Source organism: Carassius gibelio, chromosome A13 (genome assembly GCF_023724105.1).
Source record: "Carassius gibelio isolate Cgi1373 ecotype wild population from Czech Republic chromosome A13, carGib1.2-hapl.c, whole genome shotgun sequence".
Taxonomy (NCBI): Eukaryota; Metazoa; Chordata; class Actinopteri; order Cypriniformes; family Cyprinidae; genus Carassius; species Carassius gibelio.
The window spans coordinates 25,622,603-25,643,088 of NC_068383.1; the positions used below are offsets into that span (position 1 = coordinate 25,622,603).

Consider the following 20,486-nt stretch of genomic DNA (forward strand, 5'->3'; position numbering starts at 1 on the left):
TTTGAGAGTTTGACTCCTAACCCTAGGGTTGTGGGTTTGAGTCTTGGGCTGGCAATACCACGACTGAGGTGCCCTTGAGCAAGACACCGACCCCCCAGCTGCTGCCCGGAGATCGCAGCATAAATGATGACCACTGCTCCGGGTGTGTGTTCACAGTGTGTGTTCACGGTGTGTGTGTTCACTGCTCTGTGTGTGTGCACTTTGGATGGGTTAAATGCAGAACACACATTCTGAGTATGGGTCACCATACTTGGCTGTATGTCACGTCATATTCATTGAGCATTGTCCATCCCTTTATTACTACAGTGTACTCATCTTCTGATGGCTACTTCCAGCATGATAATATCATAGTGTCAAAAAGCTCAAATCATCTCAGACTGGTTTCTTGAACATGACAATGAGTTCACTTTACTCAAATGGCCTCCACAGTCACCAGATCTCTATCCAATAGAGCATCTTCGGGATGTGGTGGAACGGGAGATTCACATCATGGATGCAGCACCCGACAAATCTGCAGCAACGGCGTGATGCTATCATGTCAATATGGACAACAAACTCTGAGGAATGTTTCCAACACCTTGTTGAATCTATGCCACGAAGAACTAAGGCAGTTCTGAAGGCGAAACAGGGTCCCACCCGGTACTAGCAAGGTGTACATAATAAAGTGATCAGTGACTGTATATATATATATATATATATATATATATATATATATATATATATATATATATATATATAATATATATATATATAAATTGTTCTCTATTATTGTCCATCATGTGTTAATCCAGAATCACAGAACCCACATCCACTGCTATCTTTACCATTTCACACTGTATTTTGTTTAAATTGCAAAAATAATAATAATAATAATAATGATGATAATAATAATCTGGAAACATGCTGGCGTCTGAGGTTTTGATCCAGAAAGTAAGGCTTCTATCTACAGAATGCTACATTTGTAACACTGTATTCTAACTGTGTGGTAATACACTTACTCCTTGGATTTTTGGTGATATTCCACAGTTTTCATCTGTAGCCCTGGTTCAGTTACGAGGTTGGGAGTTGAACTCATTGCAGATGTTGTGAATAATCTTTGGTACATACTTGTAGAGGTTGTCAAACTCATCCACAAAGAAAGAGTGCTCTCTGTCGGGGTCGGTGGCGATGTATTCCAGCTCGTCCTGTGCGGCCCAGGCTATACCAATGGAGTACGCGATCACACCTAGTGCATGAGATATGGGAGAGTACAATAATTTAAAAAAATATAGGCAGCGCTGGTCTGGAAGTCAGCTTCCATCACATCTTTAAACACTGCAGACACCATAAATACATTTAAGTACATTTATCATTCAGCAACATTTAATTAGGGCTCAGAATGTGTAGCTACAGTGTATTCTGCCATTTAATGTGATTTACTCATGTTTCTGGATCTACATCCTGGAACAACATTGCTATAGAGCAGTCACTGACTGTTCCAGAAAGCACCACAGGTGCTGACCTAGAGACACACTCACCTTTACGATGTACCTCCAGAGCCGGGGCCCGCACGTCATCGTAGGAGCGTCCGTCTGTGATGACAATCATGATCTTGCGCTTGTTGGGTTTGGATTTGGTGAAGAGTTGATCTGCAGCATATGTGATGGCAGCTCCTGTGCTGGTACCTCCGCTCCAGTAGTTTATACGCTTGATAGCATTCAGCAGATCAGCTTTGTTGTTGTGTTGACCAAAAGCAAACTCAAGCCTCTGTTCATACGTGTACTGAATGATTCCTACACGCGTATCTGTGTCCGAGATCTCAAATTCCTGCGTCACGTTTGCGACGAACTGGAGCACGGTGCGGAAGTTTCCGGTTCCCACGCTGCTGGAGCCGTCGATGACGAAGGCGATGTCGTTGGCGTTAAGGCAGGTCTTACTGCACACCAGCTGGTCTGTGTCACACACGCGCTTCACTAGAGACTGCACTTCTTTGCGCAAGGCGAACCAGCTTGTGATAGGAAGTGAGAAGAAGCCATTGGTTCTGCACACTGCCTAAAGGCCAAAATAAGAAATAAAGTTCCCTCTGTGTCCCCAAATTGCTTTCATTTGCCATGAAATTCCATATGTGTAAAACTGTACACCCAACCTTAAATCAATATTGATACCTTTTCAACAAAGTTGGTCTCCACCACGTTCTGTTTTTCATTCTCATCTGGGCCCTCGATGGTGACAAAGAAGATGTTGATACCTGACTCTCTGGCCAGACGCGAGGCCTCCTCCACTTTGTCAGTGGGCCAGCCGTCCACCAGGACCACAGCCACATTAGGCGCCCCACCTCTGTTCCCATTAGCATCACTGAAGAAATGCTTGTTGATGTAGGAGAGGGCCTTCCCTTAAAGGACCACAGAGCCAGAATCAGAACAAAACAGCTACAGTTCCATTAGCCTTCCTCCCTGTAAACACTCAATTGCAGCACTGTTTCGGGTCCAGTCTCTGCCCTGAAGTGATTTCCTTAAATGCTTCCAGGACTTCAGGAAGAGGCAAGAGTGCCACTGCTGAAAACTATCAATGCAACCGTTTTAAAACTGCAAAATGTCTCTTTATCTTTGTTTCCACCACTTTTAAATGATTGTTCAAAAATGTCTGTAGCTTTTGAAATGCCACATGAAATAGACCCAAAAAAAAGTACTGGTGAATGTAAGGCACACCTTAAACTAAATGTTTCTGCATTAAGGTAGTTACAACTTTTGCCTATATTTTTGCCCCATTTTACAGTCTGGATGAGTCAATGCTGGTCACTGAAATCACTGAGTCAGTCTGCAGAGTTTGGTCAGGCAAAGCTGACGGATTTCAAAAACTATGTTGTATACGATGAATAAATATTGTTTGGTGTATGATGTCAGCTTTTTTCCTCTCTAACCATTTACAAAAGCCAGAAAATGTACGATGCCTAGTGTTTTAAAAAGTCACATATTATCTTCCTGCTTTTAGATCAAGTGTCTGGTGATTTTTTGTGGATGTATCAAGTCAGTTATTGTGCATGACTTTAGTGCCCACATAGTTTTGGGGGACACTTCAGCCCTCAGGGATCTCAGAGTCCAAACAAGCAGGTTTGTGTAAATCATATACAGAAGATGAAGGGCTATGGTACTGATTAAACATCGTCCAACCAGATTCATCAAAGCAGATAATGTTGTGTCCTCAGGCTATCTTTGACTTTATAGCTCTGCTAGAGAGAGCAGCTACTGTTTCACAAGATTCCACTGTTATATTAAAGTGAGACACTATCTATAACACAAACCATAGAACCAATGTGAAAAGTAATATCTAGGGTTGGATAAACCTCAGGCATTTGGTCAGCTTAGACAAAAACACCACAGAGTGGCACCAGCCCTGTAATTTAGCTACAGTTGCCAGCTCAGATTTAGATCTAACTGGAACGGAGATGTGCAAACTGTGAAATTCAGTGACACCATGTGATGACTTCTGCTCTTTGGCCTTTAGGGTATAGTCCAGGGTTATTCACTCACCTACATTGGACAGACCGCCCTTCTGGACTATTTTGCTGATGGCCGGCTTCAGGTCCTTGGAGCTGGAGAACTGTTTAAGACTGAATTCTGTGACCGGATCATCCCTGGATCAGAAATGAAATGTTGACTCATTATATGAGGATGATCTACATTTGTACAGTACATGTATGTTTTGGTACAACGTGTACATACTAAAATGCATAATATGAATGTATTTAAAGCATGGAGCTTAATTTAGTGATGTGCAAATGTTCCACTATAGATGATTGAGTTCAATGAATAATATATCTAAATTAAATCATGTGATAATTTCATTGAATTCAATATTGTACGATCACTGAAGGATTCATACACATTTATACAAATGTAATGTTCTTGTGTAAATGTGTTTTTATTGTAGACACTGTCAGTATATTGATACTCTTTGTCTCAGTGGCTATCCAAATGAGTGAAAATTGATGTATGCTAAAACCAAATTTTACATATGAATATCTACCAAAACTTGAATTTTGGTTTTATGTGACAGTCCCTCACTTGTTTTTATTAATACTTCAAGTATTTGAGTATTTTCTGGCACGGGGAACACACCCGTATTGGATGATGCCCATCATGGCTCCAGCTACACCCACATCGATGACCTGAGAAACCTCCATAAGGAAGTCTTTCTGAATCTTAAAACGACGTTTCCCAATGCTCCAGCTGCCATCCATGAGGAATGCAATATCAACTTTACAATCTATAAAGATAAGATGAGAATAAAACGAGAGCCATGAGAGGAAGTGAATAAAAGTCTCATAATCAGTGACAGTCTAGAAGATCATGAAGGAATGTTCAGTTGTGCCCTCGTGCGCAGAAACCTGGGAGATGAGAGGATGATTCAATTAAATGTCAGGAAAATACTGTATGTTATCTGTAGTACTTTAAAGAATTATTTGTATGACTATATTATCAAGTCCAAATTTATTTGCCTATGTTACTGAAAAAGAGTGCTTTAACGGGGGAAAGTCTGTAAGACCCACTTTTGATTGCAAACCATGTAATAAATACTTAATAAAGCAGCATGATTTATTGAGTACTGCACCTCAGAATCAAAAGACAAAATAAGGACAATTTACCCTGATCATCCACCCTCCGGCTCTTACTGCATTGGGTTTTCTTCTTCAGCATCAGTAAATGATTTCACCTTTTGTAATAGCTATGAATGAGTCCCTCAGTTGTCCTCAGTTTGACAAGATGGATCTCAAAATCACACAGTCATTGTAGGGAAGGAAAACCAAAGAATGTACAAGAGCTGGAGGATTTTTCTGAAGAACAGCAGGCAGTTTACTGATTCAGGACAATCAAGGGACTCATGAACAACTATCACAAAAAATAAAAAAATAAAAACTCCAGGAATTATTATTTCATCTTGTGGAGTATAAATAAACATCTGTTATGTGAAGTAGCTAATTCAAGACAGTACTAAATAAAATAAAACATGCAATTTTAATGATACCAATTTCCATGGTAAAAGTGTGTTGTGGTCATAAAATAGTATTTTGCGAGGACCACATGAAAATAAGTCTTTATTAACACTTTACCGGCAATCGCCATTATTTATTTGTTTATTTTTTTTTGTCTTTACCGTTTTATAAAAACATCCTGTATTTAGTCATAGTTTTGAAGCAGGACTATATAGCAGTATTATGAGAAAACTGTGGACTTTGCCACACCTCTGGGTTGGGGTATCTCAGATAGAGGCTTGTTTTCTTCTCGTTCAGGAGCTGGAAACAGAAATCATGTACATACGAATCAGGCCTCCAGTTTCACAAAGACACAGTGACTCACAGTAATGCTGACCCCTCCTCACTACAGTTACACAACCAGTCACATACTCACTAGAGGTGTGCTCACAGCTATCATTTCACGGCCATAAGGCCTGACCTTTTGACAAATATACAGTAAAGATGGGAGCCTGCCAAATGCTGTTCATTTTTTTCTCATTAATCCAGGCATGATTTGTATTATAGCATGTACTAAATGAGTACAGATACTCTTTTTGGTGCATTCCCGATAAATGTATTATTCCACAATGAAATGAAAATACTTACGATACTGTTCAAAGTTATTCAGCCGGTTTTCATTCTCTGTGTTATCAGGCCTTGGGTCAAGAACTGCAGAATAGAGGCAGCATTTGCAGGAACAGTTAGATCAGCATAATGCATTATGGAAAATATACCCATAATGCCCGTGTGAATGCCTCAGCAAAGAAAAAAAAAAAAAACCCTGCGTATTCAGGGGCTGTCAAAAAGAATACAGAACCTGTAGCTTACCACCTATTCTCTGACATGGAGGAAGAAGTTAGTCATAAAGCTCCAGCTCCAGCAGAAACACATGGTGCTCTGAATGTTTTTGATATCATATGGGTTGCACATTGGCATGGACTTTGAAACTAACTTAAAAGGTAGTGGGATGCTAGAGGGACGGCCCATTTACAGGAACCTGTGATATGATGCTATGCTGATATCAAAAACAGACATGTGCTATGCATATAAAGCCATAAATCAGATTTATGGGTTTCTTTATATTGTCCTCTGACCACTAGCGTGGACATATAACAGTAGATGAATCTCTTACCTGTGGGATCACCAGTACTCATTCTGCTCCATTTATTGCCTGTGTTTGACACAGAGTGGCTACTATCTGAACACAGAAAGTGAGGGTACGGTCTTAGGTCAGATTTTGATTAGCATTAATTATTATGTGTTTATGGATATTCACTTGGAAAAGAAGAATAAAAATTAAATATTTGTATTGATTTAAATAATATTTAGTCGATGTTTATGTATTCTTTATTGCTCACTTATGAGGGTTATGTTATTGAACTGGATGATGAGAGACCTGCATTATGATTATGATACCTGTTGGTCTTCTGGTCCCAGAGGACACATCAGGTCGTGCGTATGCAGGGTGCGGCCAATCTCTTCTCGCAAATGCTAAATAGGGAGATTAAGAAACTATTCACAATACTTTACATCAAATGGACTTTTAGAAAGTCGACTTTAGAACAAAGTAATATAGCAAGGAACTATTTTATATTAATATTAGGGATGCACCGATCCACTAGGGATGCACTTTTTCCAGTACTCACCTGGTACTGATACTTTTATTTTTGCTGATACAGAGTACTGATACCGATATTTTTATTGAATTTGTATTGTTTTTTTTTGTTGTTTTTTTATATTGGGTACAGAAACCAAAAGAGTATGTATAATGTAAGCTGGTTAATATAATTTGTTACGTAGATACAGTCAAACCAAAATGTATTCAGACACTTTCAACATTTCACATTATCAAAGTTTATTCTCTATAGTTTAGAAGATGGTAATGAAATATGACAAGAACTCATAGTTAAATTGTGTCTGAATAAATTTAGCTTTATAATTTTAGATAAAGAAAGGTATGTAACGGATTACTACCAACTAAAAATGATTCAGACCACTGTTAGTTTTTACACAGCCATCATCACTCATTTGGGCAACTCTTATTCTTAATGACGGTCTGTAGTCTCCTGGGCATGATGTCATCCAGCTTCATGCAAACCTGAACTTCAATTTTTTTCTCCAGACTTAATCTGAATAATTTTTGGTCCCAAATTTGTATCACTTTTACTGGTAGTCCACTGAATTTTGGGGTAAATTTGTCACAGTTTACTTGATTTTGCTATCCTCACTTACATAAATGAACTATATTGCCCTGCACCCACTAGTAAAAACATAAAAAAATCAATATGGTCTCTGATTCATTTTTGGTTTGACTGATATCCTTAGTTATTTTCACACTTAATTATGCCCATTAAAATATATTTGACAAATTTTTTCTTCATGTTTTTGCTCTATGGTTCATCATCTGTAATTTAATAGCCTTAGAGCTGCTCCATTGCAGAGACAGTACTGTAATGACGTGCCCTCTGCTGTTGTTTTGTACTGTATATATGTGGTTGTTCTGTTCTGCCTGTGGATTTGTTAAAATTACTTTATTGGACTCCTTTGTCTTGCGCTTTATACTGGACATCCCGTGTCAGAATAGCAGACCCTGTTGTTTTTCTCTTCTCCCTGTCGAAATGGATTTACCAGCCAACCAACTTCTCTTCCTGGAGCAGATGGACTATGTGCTGGAGAACTACCGTATACTACAGACTTTTGAGATCTTGCGTGTCTTACTCACTTCACTGACATGTTCAAAAACAACTGTGTGTTGTTCAGATACACAACTGTCAATTCAGCTTTGACTTTATTTGACAGTATTGGTTTAATTGCCAGTGGAGCATAATTAGACAAAGTAATTGCCAATATTGTGTCTAAAAAACGATTTAAACGACTTGTTTATTGAATTGTTGTATAAAAGGAATGGATATTTTGTGTCTGAGGAAAGTTTCAAAAATCTGTGAGGAGCATAAAAGCCTCGTTCATGCCGAATGACGGTATGTAGTCCCTCATCTAAGTTACCTTACCCTTACCTTTAACTTACCTGATGTCACTCTAGTAAGCTGATAAAGCTGTAAGTAAATATAACCAAGATGTACTTGATATCTATTTACTGTCAAGTATGATTTGGGCATGTTTACTAGGGAGCCTTGCTATGTCTTAAGGTGCTAATTTCAGACATATTTTTACCTGATTCCTCTAATCAAAAAGGGCATTAGAGTTTCAGTTGTGTTGTTTGATATGTATCGGCACACATGCAAAGACATCTGCTGTTACTTACTGGGATTAGACTGCACCGTGTGCTGCTTCCTCTCAGACTGCGGCTGTATCCGACTGAAAACTGCTTAATGTTAAACAGATGGAAAAATATCCAAGAGAGAAGAAAGCAAAGCTCACGCCTGCATCACAGCTGCTACAGAATGAAGTCTGAACTGAATGAATGAGTCATGCGAACCTGAGGCTGAGGAAACATGTGGCTGTCTTCGGATCATGGTCTCTGGCCTGTGCACACCTGCTGTCAACATACAAACACATTCAAGACAAGCCACATGGGGCCTGTTCTTCCTACATCACTAGCTCAGCTGGATTTGGTTGTTGATGGTTTGGTATGATCTTGGATTGTTCGGTTCTTCGAAGCTCATTCTGAAGTTTCTGTCATAGCAACAGGTCCATGAGCTTGAACCTTCAGGAGCAGGCGTGCATCTTTTTAAAGCCTGTCCACAATCACTGCTTCTTTACTAATCCAGGAACAATAATTTAAATTAATAATGATTTAAAAATTAAATTAAAAGATAATACAATATAGTTGTGTAGTCTTAAATACTATTGACACAGCCAGTTTTACTCACTGAAAGAGTCTTACACATGCTATACAGATAATGTAAAGTTATTATGACAGATATTATGGCAGTGGCTTGATGGAGCACAGGAGATGGAGATAACATGATCTTGCAATTATGGGGCAGCTGAGTGCATTATGGGTGCAAATACTGGGGCAGCTGTGGCCTAATGGTTAGAGGGTTGGACTTATAACCCAAAGGTCACAGGTTCAAGTCTTGGTGCTGGCAAGAGTTGTAGTTTGGAAGAGTTAATAAACAGCATTATCTTCCTCCCTACCTAGAAATATAGCTGCCCACTGCTCCAGGTGTGTGTTCAAGTGTGTTCACTTCTCACTGCTGTGTGTGTGCACTTGAATGGGTTAAATGCAGATCACCAATTCCAAGTATGGGTTTGAGATAACTCAATCCAGCCATACTAATCATCAACAACAGGTGCGCTTGAAGAACCGAATTAACCAACGTGATATTCTAAGGACTGCTTCTTTCATATTTGCAAAACAGCATGTTCTGTCTGGGTATAGTTGTAAGTGCACTTTGTCCTCAACTATTAGTTGTGGAAAACAGGAATTATATCATCACCAACAGAGAAGGATACACTGAGGTAAATTTGACAATATGGTTGATTAACAGGTAATGTGTGAAACAAGCGATGTCAACAGGTCAGTCTCTGACCCCTTTCACACTGAGATTCTGGAAGATACACGTGCAATGTGTCCCGGAAATGGTTCCCAGATTTCGGTTAATTCACACTGCCAGTGACTTCCCAGAATCTGTGCGTACGTTCAGACACAACCTGTAAAGGTCGTAATGACACCCGACATCAGGATGTGACGTGTAATGTGTGCATCGAAACAATATGAAGCAGCTAGACTTAGAGCACAGAGGCGTCAGCAGATGCTAAAAGCTCCAACTCTGTTTACACGACTCATGCATGTTTTTAATTTGCTCATACACAACTGCAGCATGCTCCGTTCCACTGAGCTGGCGAACGATCTCATCTTCAGCGCAGATACTGAGGAGCTCCAGTTTGTGCACGTTTCTGTTTATTTTGTTATATTTTATTTTTATGAGAACCCCACTCTCTGCATTTAAAACACAGACTAGCCCCTCTGGCACTGCAGGGTTGTAATATTGAAAACACCCACTCAAAGAGTCGCCCGATAACTACATCATCACTATGACACATCTGTTACGGCATTGGTTCTGGCTTTTGTTCAAACAGGGTGCCTTCCAGTACTGAACCCGGCAATCTTACTAGGTCTCCAACCCTAGGACGTGTTTGTGTTCACACAGAAGGCACTCTGGCAGTTTTCCTGGACCAATGTGCAGTGTGAAAGGGGCTACTGAGTTTTTCATCTTAGAATTTCATCAAACTTAGTAATAGTCTTTCTATCTTGCAGGTGCAGGATAGTGCAACAGGTAACCACAAAGACAGACGAAGACAGAAGACAGGACAATCTACGGGTAAGAGTTTCTAGTGAGGAGTCAGCTAAGTAATCACAGGGTAATGAAAATGATCAGATTGGTGGAGGATGGATGTGGCTATTGTGGTTCACAGTCAGAGCGCCACCAGCTGGCAGAAGAAAGTTTGACGTATACAGATTTTGAAACGGTTTTATATTTGAATTGACATAACAAACACATACAAGAGAGGAATAGCCAGGAATAATGGAGGAAAACAGCAAGTGAGGTCTACAGCCCTCATCTAGCTGAACAGGACACAAACAATCACCAGCAAAACCTTAAACAATATACCTGTTCTCTTTAAAAAAAAAGTACTAGAGTACAACAAACCTTAAACACAACAAGCAAGCATCACAAGACAGGACACACAGTCAGAGTAATTGGAGTGTGGTTTACCTGTGTTTATGCGAGTTGAAAACCTATTGGCGTAGACGGAGCTGCCTCTAAATGCTTTCCACAAATATAATGGTGAGAGTTAAGGGCTTGTGTTACTGACAGAGGAAGGAAGGCCTACAGACAGTGTCAAAGTTGAACATACCTGGTGTTGGACCCTTTCCTTGGGCGCTCTGTGACTGTCCTACATGCAGTATTTAGAGAAAACAAATATTGAAGCACTAGACATATTCTATGTTTCTTTTTCAGCTGTAACAGCAACCTTACAGTCAACATAAATCAGTGAATGTTATTCTAAAAAAAAAAAACCTTTGTCAAAATATGGTACCGGTGCTCCAACCACTTTACAGTTGTCACCCTAAAATTTTATACTCATTAAATATCTTTTTTACTCAGAAATACATCACAGTGTGGAACTAACACCATCTACACCCCGAAAACACAGACGGATGCTTCAAAAACAAAGAGCCAAAGGAAAACTGCAAGAGACCATTAGTTCTGTAAACCATTAAAACACACCCAGTGGGCCCTGAATAATATTATATGACAGCAGACAGCAGGCACAAGAACACACATGCCACGTGAGGGAGGCTTCAACATGCCTGCTTGACTTACGTGCAACAGAGCTGAAATACGGGTGACTGCTGCCTAGATCAGAAAGAAAGAGGTTTCTTTAGAAACAGAGAAAGGAAAGAGGACGGATAGAGAGGGAACCTGATCCATTTCGTCCAGACAGGAAGCTCATTTCAGTAGGATACTGAAAAACTGACCCAAGAAAAAATGGATAAAAGCATGCCATTGATTTTACTATTATAAACTATGATTCTTTTAATTGATAAAGGGATCAGATATATAAAAGACTGGCTCACCTGCCTCGCGAACCGTGGTCCTCGGCGTGGCTAATGTAGTAATGGGTGGGGCTGTGGTGATGGGTGTGGTCACATGACTGGTTGTGGGCGGGGCTGCAGTGGTGCTCGGCTCTGTCATTGGTGACACTGTAGTGTACAAACGGTCTTTGGGATCACCTCAGAAAAACATGAATGGAAGATGAGCTGCTAATGAAGTGACGAACTGGACGATTGTGAATATGGATCCACAGATGGGACCTCCTTAGACTTTGCTTTCCATTTTTTTGTTTTTAGAAGATTTAAGATTGGAAGTTTGACCTAGACTGGTAGAATCGATCTGCCAGTGATCTTGTTCTCCTTATCTAGATCTCTTTGTCTACTCAGAATTTCTTGGACCATTTTACCAAAAAAATAAAATAAATAATAATAATAATATTAATAATAATAATAAAAAAAACTATTATTAAACTGCTTTAAATGCAATTATATTTACTTAAGGAAATTCAAATATTAATTCATTATTCACTAAATTAAACTACATTACTACATTACTACATACCCCAATTTATGAGCGCAACATTTCCATTAATGTATTTGGGAGATGCTTTCATCCTTGTATCCTAATATTTGCTTTTAGCTATTGTGCATTCCCTGGGAACTGAACCCATGAGCTTGGCATTTCTAGCTCCATGCATTACCGTTTGAGTTAGAGGAAAGGCTTAATGACATAAAAACACATAAATGAGCATTACTAGCTGGATAAAACTGCTTACCTTTTGTCACAGCAGGGGGTTTTGAGGGTACAAAGACCAGAGTGGATGGGTAGATCATCCCCTTCTTTGGTTTACCCACTGACACAAATATAAATCCAATATAAAAAAGCAACAAAAAGAATGTAAGCAATGTGAGAAAGTACATCTCATATGAAATTGCTATATACAGAGCCTGTTTGCCAATACATGTACTGTAAGTGTTTTCCAACAGTGTGTGTTCAGAGAAAGGTCTACTCTACCTGAGACAGAAAATGCTTCTCTCCGGTAGGGTAAGGACAGAGAGTGGACACCGTTGGCAAAGCTACCCTTGTAGGTCGCCTGTCCTGCCATCTTCATCACAATTACCTTTCCTCCAGAGTTAGTGATGACTCCGCTGACAACAAAACACCAGAAAAAACACCATGCATGTGAGACCTCTGAGATCTGTAGTGATTTGGGTAGCTTTATTTGCTTACAGTGAAAACTGAGTAAAAATGCTAGAAATAAATAAGAATGCCATGCTGTGCATTGGCTGAATCAAATCAGCTCAGATATGTGACATCAATTTGACTGAGATCCAGTGGCAAAGAGGACTTGATCACTTCTGAGCACAGTGTATGAAATAAGAAAACCATCCAAAGTAAATGCATGCCATCTGCCTTTTACTGGCTGCATACTGCTTATACAGTAATGTTGGCCAATTTCTGACCCAATTTATTATAGGAACAGGAGATCATGTAAAAGATGCAAACCAGAAACCCAGCAGCCCACATCTCCCACATGTACACTGACTGGAGCATCATAGCAATTGATAAACTAGCACAACCTCCCAAGCCAAGAGTATTTGTTGAGGAGTCACACACGTTTTGTGCAGATTTACCTTTCATCCCCCTGTGTTATTTTGATCATTTATCAAGTTTTATAGGGTCAGAACCTGACCCTTCATCTAAATTCTCTTACTCTCTAAAACTTCCCAGCATGCTGTGATTACACTCAACAACCATGAAACAGATGATTCGTGATCAGGCGCTCAACAGCGCATGGAAGGCTGTGAAAGATTTCTTCCTTTCAGAGGTAGATCCATAGCCTCATATACAGTTTTTCTACACTCTTTGACCAATGAAATGTTTAGAAAAATCTGATAAAGCTGCTTCTTGCACCCCAACAACTACTAGAGATGCAATAACTTCTGCAAATGCAAGAGCAGGGTTCATTTGGGGTAACTAATTTTTGCTTGGTACACATCTTTGCTAATTTATCTCAGTGAATACTGTGTCTCACGGACTGCGTAATGTTAGTGCTCACCTGTGAATGGCAGCATTGCAGATACTGGATATGGAGGCAAATACACCCGTCCCATACACCTTCTCCTTGGTCTGCCTGCAGTTAGCTGGACACTGGACAATAAATTCTGGGAGATTGATCTTCCCAGCCCGCATATCACAATCTATTGCTGGAACAACTGGAAAGCAGAGGCAATGTCAGAAGAACATAATGTAGTGACAAATGTCCCAGATATGCATATTACTATCAGCATAATTATTGCAGCTACCTTGTTTTGGTTTTTTGTTCTTGTCATTTGGCTTTGCCCCACTGGAAGTCAGCAAAAATGCTAGGAACATAGATCATACAGAATGTGATAGAAAAGCAAGTTACGAGACAACATAATCCTTTTTTTTTTTTTTGTTTTTTTTTTTTACATTCTCTACAGGCAAGTAAGACTGTAATTACGACTATTCCTGGAGTCTAAGAACTCAAAGTAGCAGCAGAACTGCAAACATGTGCAAGAGCCTTATCTCCCAAACACTCTTTCCTTCCACCTCTACCTCCCTGATGTTGAATGGGGTAATTTGTGTAATTTCAGCTATTATTTTGTCATGTGTACTACTTAACTGAGAGGGGCTTTCAATTCTTGATGCTTGAGCAGGTACAAATGCAATAAAAACCTGCATTAATTCACAAGGGACCAGGTGTACACCTCTAAAATCTTTCATATTACACTCCATTTCTTCAAATGTGTTATTTAAACTTAAATGTAGGCTGTCCAATTGCTACAACTGCTGCACACCCATTGAACTGTTGCTGAACTGAATATATGAAGCAAGGTCTACAGGACCACTGAAGTATCACCACCTCGGGTGTGCTTTATTTTCCACCATTTTACCATCCCTAATCCAAAAGTCATAGTAAAATGTTTGTTTATAGTGAGAATTGGACCTTAAAATGTAAAAGCGAATAAAACAAACAAACAAAACATGAATTTATTTATATACAAACAAACCTACCTACAAAGACAGCAGTGAGAGTTGGTCTACTCATCTTGAGCTCCTCAGCAGGAGTGTAAATATGGTCAGATGTTCTCTTTAGCCCGTGTATTGCTTCCTGTAATCCAACAGAAAAAAAGAGATACATTTACAGACACTTATATATAATATGTGTTTATATAAAATGTGTTTCCTTCACCAACATCCATAGAGGATATGTACAAGCTAAATGATATGATGTTTCGGGACATGGATGAGAAGTGGAACAGTAGTAGAATAACACCCTCCACAGTCTAGAAGAGCAGTTAGTATGACGGATTCACATTTTATCAGAAACAATGACAAAAAAAGAAAAAAAGAAGCCTTGTGAGGTTAATGAGACTAGCACAATGTTAAGACCACGTTTAACTGGCTTTCTCTAAACCAGTAAACCAGTCAGGTTATAGGAAATACAGTGAAAGATAACTCATGAGATCATGTTATTTTAAATTCTCTATTTCAGGGATCCAGATTTTGTGCTCCATTCATGGTGTATTTTTGTACACTGGTCCTGAATTCAACTGGTTTCTTAATGGCAGCACTGCTTAAACCCTTGTTTTACGAAGCTCTCTGGATATTTTGCAGCTCACAATTGCTCAACACACACTTCCAACCACTTCAGGATTGATTGATTGATTGTACTTCTGTCCCACTGTACATCGCAGATCCCATCCCGATTGCAATGACTGTTTAATGCACTACTTGTAGAGACCTAGGTGCTTCTGTTCCTGTTTACCCCGGACAAAGACACTGCTTGAATCAGCATAACCCTTTAAGAATGGACACTGATAAGCTAGTATCCTAATATGTACATCAGTATAAATGAGACTTCTACAGTATATTTCTGTGCTTGAGGCAACCTTTGTAGGAAATCTGATGGAATGTATCTGGTTACCATGACAACTTCAGATAGACCCTCCCCACTAATTGCACCCCTGTCCCCAGCACTTTCTGACACCCAAAGGTCTTTCTGGGCCCCAAGACAGGCAGAGTCTGCCTCATTAACAGCCACAATGACATACCTCACAGTAAGAGTTGAATTTACAGGGGATTTAGGAACTTGTTGAACTCAAATTGAACTCATGTTTCATCTTGTGTTTTCTCCCCTATAGGGCCTTCACCACATATAGTTTTATTTTTTCTGGCACTATGGTCATTCAGTGTAACGATATCATTGGATTAGGGAGGAATTTTGAGATAAATGAGCTTCTACTCTTCTTAAAGCCCAGAACGAGCAGACAATCCAATGTCCACATGGAGTCCACACATGAACACAAGACAAGAAGTGGATGAAATAGTTTACAGGTGCCCTTTTATTCTCTCGGCCGCACCCTTTGTGACATCAAAGGCTGCCGCCTGCCAATGTCAAGTTCATTGTGATATTTCAGACACCGGTCATTTGTAGGTGTCCCCCATAACTCTGGGAATGCAGAGTCTCATTCCTCTTATCAGGTAACCATGGTGACAGGTGTGACCTTAGACGTTCTATAGCAAAAGAATCAGTCTCCTCTTTCTGGACAACTTTGCCTCTTGGACCACTGCTGTCAATTAAATAGTTTTTTTAATATTTGACATTATTTAGAAAACATACTTTTGCAAACTACTCCTAGGTTTTACACTTAACCTCAAAAAAAAGTCTAGATCAGTAATTATCAAAAACATGTTGAACTTTGCCCTTTGGATAACGGAGTCATTTAGAAAATGGGTGTGGTCACATATACCCCAAAGCCTATAAATCATTAAATGAACCTCAAAACTATGTCAACTCATGCATCATATGATTCTAAAAAAGCATGCAAAAATGTATGGAAAATAGACAAAAACGGACACTCTGATAGATACAAAGGTTAACCCCTTACTTATTTCAGCATGGAGACACAAATGACATACCCAAAATAAAAGGTTGCTGCTTATGGGCCTTTCTTACTAGATACATATGATAATAGAAAAATATAAGCTAAAACATGAAAACAAAAAATTAAAATATTAAAAACGTTTTTTAAATATATTAAAATATATATATTTATGTAGGATATTGTTTTAGAAACATATGAGGCTAAAGCCACAAGTCTACTAATACTTCATTTTGAACATAATCTCACAAACTGTAAATTTTATGAAACATTTTCTCAGACCATGTTGTGTGTTTTTAGAGAAGGCTCATAAAAGGCTAATCAAATTTATTTATGACCCCTATAAGCACTCTTGGAGTGCGATTATCTCATGTTTGGACTGCCAAAACTGCCCCATTCATTATTCTATTGTTCTTATGAAACGAGCCTTTCACACATCGGCCAGGTATGACAAAAAATCCTCAATTCTTTTAGAATTATTATTTCATTTTTATTCAGCCGTTATTAGCCTTTGTTCTGGTATTTCATGGTTTACCAAGCCACATTGCTTCAATCCCAGGTACATTTTATCAAAAGTCTTACTATAAAAATACAACAAAACATTTTCTTATGATCTAATGTGAATTATTATGGCAAAATGCATTATGAAGAACTGCACCTGCTATGTAGCTGCATTAGAGCTAACATTAGCATCAAGCTACATAAGACTATTTATTAAATTATTAGTACACTCAAAACTCACTTTATGTATAAATATGCTATTTATAGCCATTTATATCACTGCACAAATTAGCATTTCAGATGTACATTTTCAATACTGTTATTAAAATGCCAAAAATCTCAAGGAAATCAAATACAAACCATTTACTAATGTTTATTATTTGGATATTTCGTGGGTACAGAGGTTTCTCTGTGTTGTTATGATCAGATATCAACACGGAAGTGTACAGGAAATGGGCGGGATATGATGCACAGTAATGATGGACAAGACACAGATGAATCAGGTCTCTGTCAGCGGCAGCGCGCACACGGAAGACTATTATCATTATCATCAGATCGCGTAAAATACTGGAAAATGAATACAAATCATGATTCTGTCTTAAGAAATATGAAGTAAACATGAGTAAATATATCCATATATATATATCCATGTATATGCAGCTTTGGACTATAAAACCTTATTGACGCTGTTCAGTGAATTTATATTTAAAAAATTACTCATATTTATACATATATACATATTTATTATTTTGCACTCCTGACATAAATTATTAAATTACTGTTACTGCAACAACGTTTTATCAAAACAGTATTCAAAGATCAAAGCTAGAATCTTTAAACTTTCAATTGATGCACAGTTTCTCCAGATCAAGTAAGAGTATGATGTTTAACGTGCTGTTAAATTGAAACAATAATAATATGGGGCCGTTGACGATCTTTGACCGGAAAGGGCTTAAAAACACTACATTTTCTATGCCAAACTCCCTGAAATTGCCATTATAACCACTGAAAGGCAGCAGAGGACCATTAACGGGCTCATTGTCTCACTAAAATAGTGCTTTTCAGTGTTTTACTTTTGGAAGAGCCCGAATGCAAATGAACGTGTCTGTGCGGCTCTGAATGAACTCATTTTGTGGATGTGTTCTTCACGAAACAATGTGCAGAAACACGGAAGCTAAACTCTAAAAATTCACAGCATTTTATTATAATGGTGTTCTCATTATAATGGTATTGGTGTGACAGTCCAGTCATAGTTATTAATATTTTGTAATTTGACCTGCTCACGCTGTGCGCTGAAGAGATATCACCGTAGCACTAGAATGAAACGCTTGACTCAAAACCAAATGCATCTTATATCAGGTAAAGAATATATCCACGATATATATACACTGGCTGAAATGATTTGAAATCACTTGTACCCCTCCTGTTCAAAAACATCCAGTCTCTGCTTGTGTCAGTTTGAGTCTTGGTAAAGTTTTAAATGATTATGGAAAGTGAAACAAATCTCTAGGGGTGGTTGGATTTATTCACACACTTTAAAATATTTATTTGAAGCTTCTTTCTTTTCAGATTCTTATCCACGGCTTTATCATAATAGGCTGCATATTAACTTGTTGGGAGAAAACCGCAAGTTCTGTGTGAAATCAGACATTTGAGCGCTCACATATAGTCAGAATGGCATAATCATAACACCCCGCGAATATTCGACTGTGAGATTGGTAGTCGAATCAGACTCCTTGAATCGAAGCATCAAATCGTCCACTATGTGGGGTCACCCCTAATTATTACACACCACTTTTTTATACACATAGCAGTTTTTTTTTTTTTGCCACATTATTAATACAGTGTAACCCAAAAATTATATATGAACTCTTATAAAGAGAAGACTTGCAGTAAGCATTTTGTTACCTACCATTTATTTCAGTAATCTCTAAGTGTGTGTGAACATGCTTAATGAGCATTAATATAATAGTTGAACTACTTAATTTCTGTGTCTGTGTGTTTGCCTGTGACCATATTCTCATTATATATATATATATATATATATATATATATATATAAAATGTATTATTATTATTATTATTATTATTTCAACTGTTTTCTTACACAGCAGGTGGAAATAGTGTGCCTGATCACTTAGTAATGTTACACAACATTCTCCTCAAAAACACATGATCTGAGGAATCACTCATGTCTGGAGCAAAAAAAAAAAAAGAAAAGAAAAACTGCAAGATGATGCACATGCTTGTTTAGTCATTACTAATGCTCATGGGTGTCCAGTCAAAACAGGAGGAGGGCCATTCTCATTGACAACATTTTTTTTTTTCAGAAAAGGAAAGCTGCAGATCAGTAAGAACTTTTATAAACTTTTCATGAACTTTTTAGTAGTTAATGGCATTTAAATATGACCTCATAGTTTGTCTCCACTGTAAAGTTTTGTTAAACTAAAGGTCACTTGAATTATTTTAACAAATATAATAACCCCCCTGAAAGAAAATAATTTTAGGATGTTTTTATTTTTATTTTATTATTTTTCACTTTGTATATAGAGTAAATGGACAGGAATGTATGGTGATTCGGAAATGTATGGAGAATAGACAAAAACGGACACTCTGATAGATACAAAGGTTAACCCCTTACTTATTTCAGCATGGAGACACAAATGGCATACCCAAAATAAAAGGTTGCTGCTTATGGGTCTTTCTACTAGATACATAATCAAAATATGTTCACAAAGCTGGCTCTTCAAAGTTTACTGTTCAACAATCAGAATTACACAGACTGTTATGATAATAGAAATATATAAGCTAAAACATGAAATAAGCACCATAACTTCTATAAGCACTCTTGGACTGCCAAAACTGCCCCATTCATTATTCTATTGTTCTTACGAAACAAGCCTTTCACACATCGGCCAGGTATGACACACACACAAAAAACATTATTTTTGCTTTTATTCAGCAGTGATTAGCCTTTGTTCTGGTATTTCAAGGTTTTCCAAGCCACATCGCTTCAATCCCAGGATACATTTACCACACTATTATCAAAAGTCTTACTATAAAAATACAACAAAACATTTTCTTATGACCTAATGCTTCCTTCACATCTCCTCTACACACATCATTCACTCACTACAAGCCTGATCAAGCTCTTAGTGATTCCTCACTGCTGTTATAAACACAAGACAATCACTATAGCAGAGCTGTAAGATCTCGACGGTTCTCCCCAGCGGCGTGAGGCTACAGGTTCAGCATGACGTACATCTCCCTATACGACTGAACTCATGCGTCAATACTGGATCTTTGCCTCTCCGTGCATTCCTTAAAGCACACATCTGTCAGTGACGCGACACTGACTCTGGAATTACTTAAGGAAAGATTTTAGAAGAAATCCTGGGTGTAAAGGGAGAAAAGACTGAACCACAAAGCCGCAGGTAATTCAAACTAATCGGAAATGTTTTTGCTTTTTTCTCTGTGAAACTGAAACCACATGAAAGTTAGTGAAATGAGAGATGATCTTACCTTTGGAGCTGCTCGGCTGACGTGCAGAGAAGCTTTG

At 38.4% G+C, this 20,486-nt stretch overlaps 1 protein-coding gene across 4 annotated transcripts; it reads right to left on the bottom strand.

Annotated features, from left to right (window-relative positions):
- Positions 1-771: 771 nt before the first annotated feature.
- Positions 772-13,893, bottom strand: LOC128026758 (vitrin-like). 4 transcript variants are annotated; one of them, XM_052614027.1, is made up of 11 exons: positions 8,430-8,556; positions 8,256-8,315; positions 6,410-6,484; positions 6,126-6,191; positions 5,600-5,662; positions 5,222-5,272; positions 4,098-4,245; positions 3,510-3,613; positions 2,145-2,371; positions 1,518-2,031; positions 772-1,225 (listed from the first exon to the last, which is right to left on the bottom strand). In XM_052614027.1, the coding sequence occupies exons 1-11, from the start codon at positions 8,497-8,499 to the stop codon at positions 1,047-1,049; spliced, it is 1,557 nt and encodes a 518-aa protein (XP_052469987.1). In that variant the 5' UTR covers positions 8,500-8,556; the 3' UTR covers positions 772-1,046. The 4 variants fall into 4 exon arrangements, with proteins under 4 accessions (XP_052469987.1, XP_052469986.1, XP_052469985.1 ...); XM_052614026.1 differs by lacking the exons at positions 5,222-5,272; positions 5,600-5,662; positions 6,126-6,191; ... (1 more) ...; positions 8,256-8,315; positions 8,430-8,556 and adding exons at positions 11,541-11,666; positions 12,293-12,370; positions 12,532-12,665; positions 13,577-13,733; positions 13,824-13,893; XM_052614025.1 differs by lacking the exons at positions 5,222-5,272; positions 5,600-5,662; positions 6,126-6,191; ... (1 more) ...; positions 8,256-8,315; positions 8,430-8,556 and adding exons at positions 11,541-11,684; positions 12,293-12,370; positions 12,532-12,665; positions 13,577-13,733; positions 13,824-13,893.
- Between the last annotated feature and the right edge of the window lie 6,593 nt (positions 13,894-20,486).

What these genes read in the sequence shown, in the direction of transcription:
- LOC128026758 (XM_052614023.1), bottom strand. Translation starts at nt 13,893, where the DNA reads ATGTTCCTAGCATTTTTGCTGACTTCCAGTGGGGCAAAGCCAAATGAC. An exon ending in TGCAATGCTGCCATTCACAG is followed by an intron (nt 12,666 to 13,576) that starts GTGAGCACTAAC and finishes TTTTGTTGTCAG; the next exon opens with CGGAGTCATCACTAACTCTG. An exon ending in AGAAGCATTTTCTGTCTCAG is followed by an intron (nt 12,371 to 12,531) that starts GTAGAGTAGACC and finishes TATTTGTGTCAG; the next exon opens with TGGGTAAACCAAAGAAGGGG.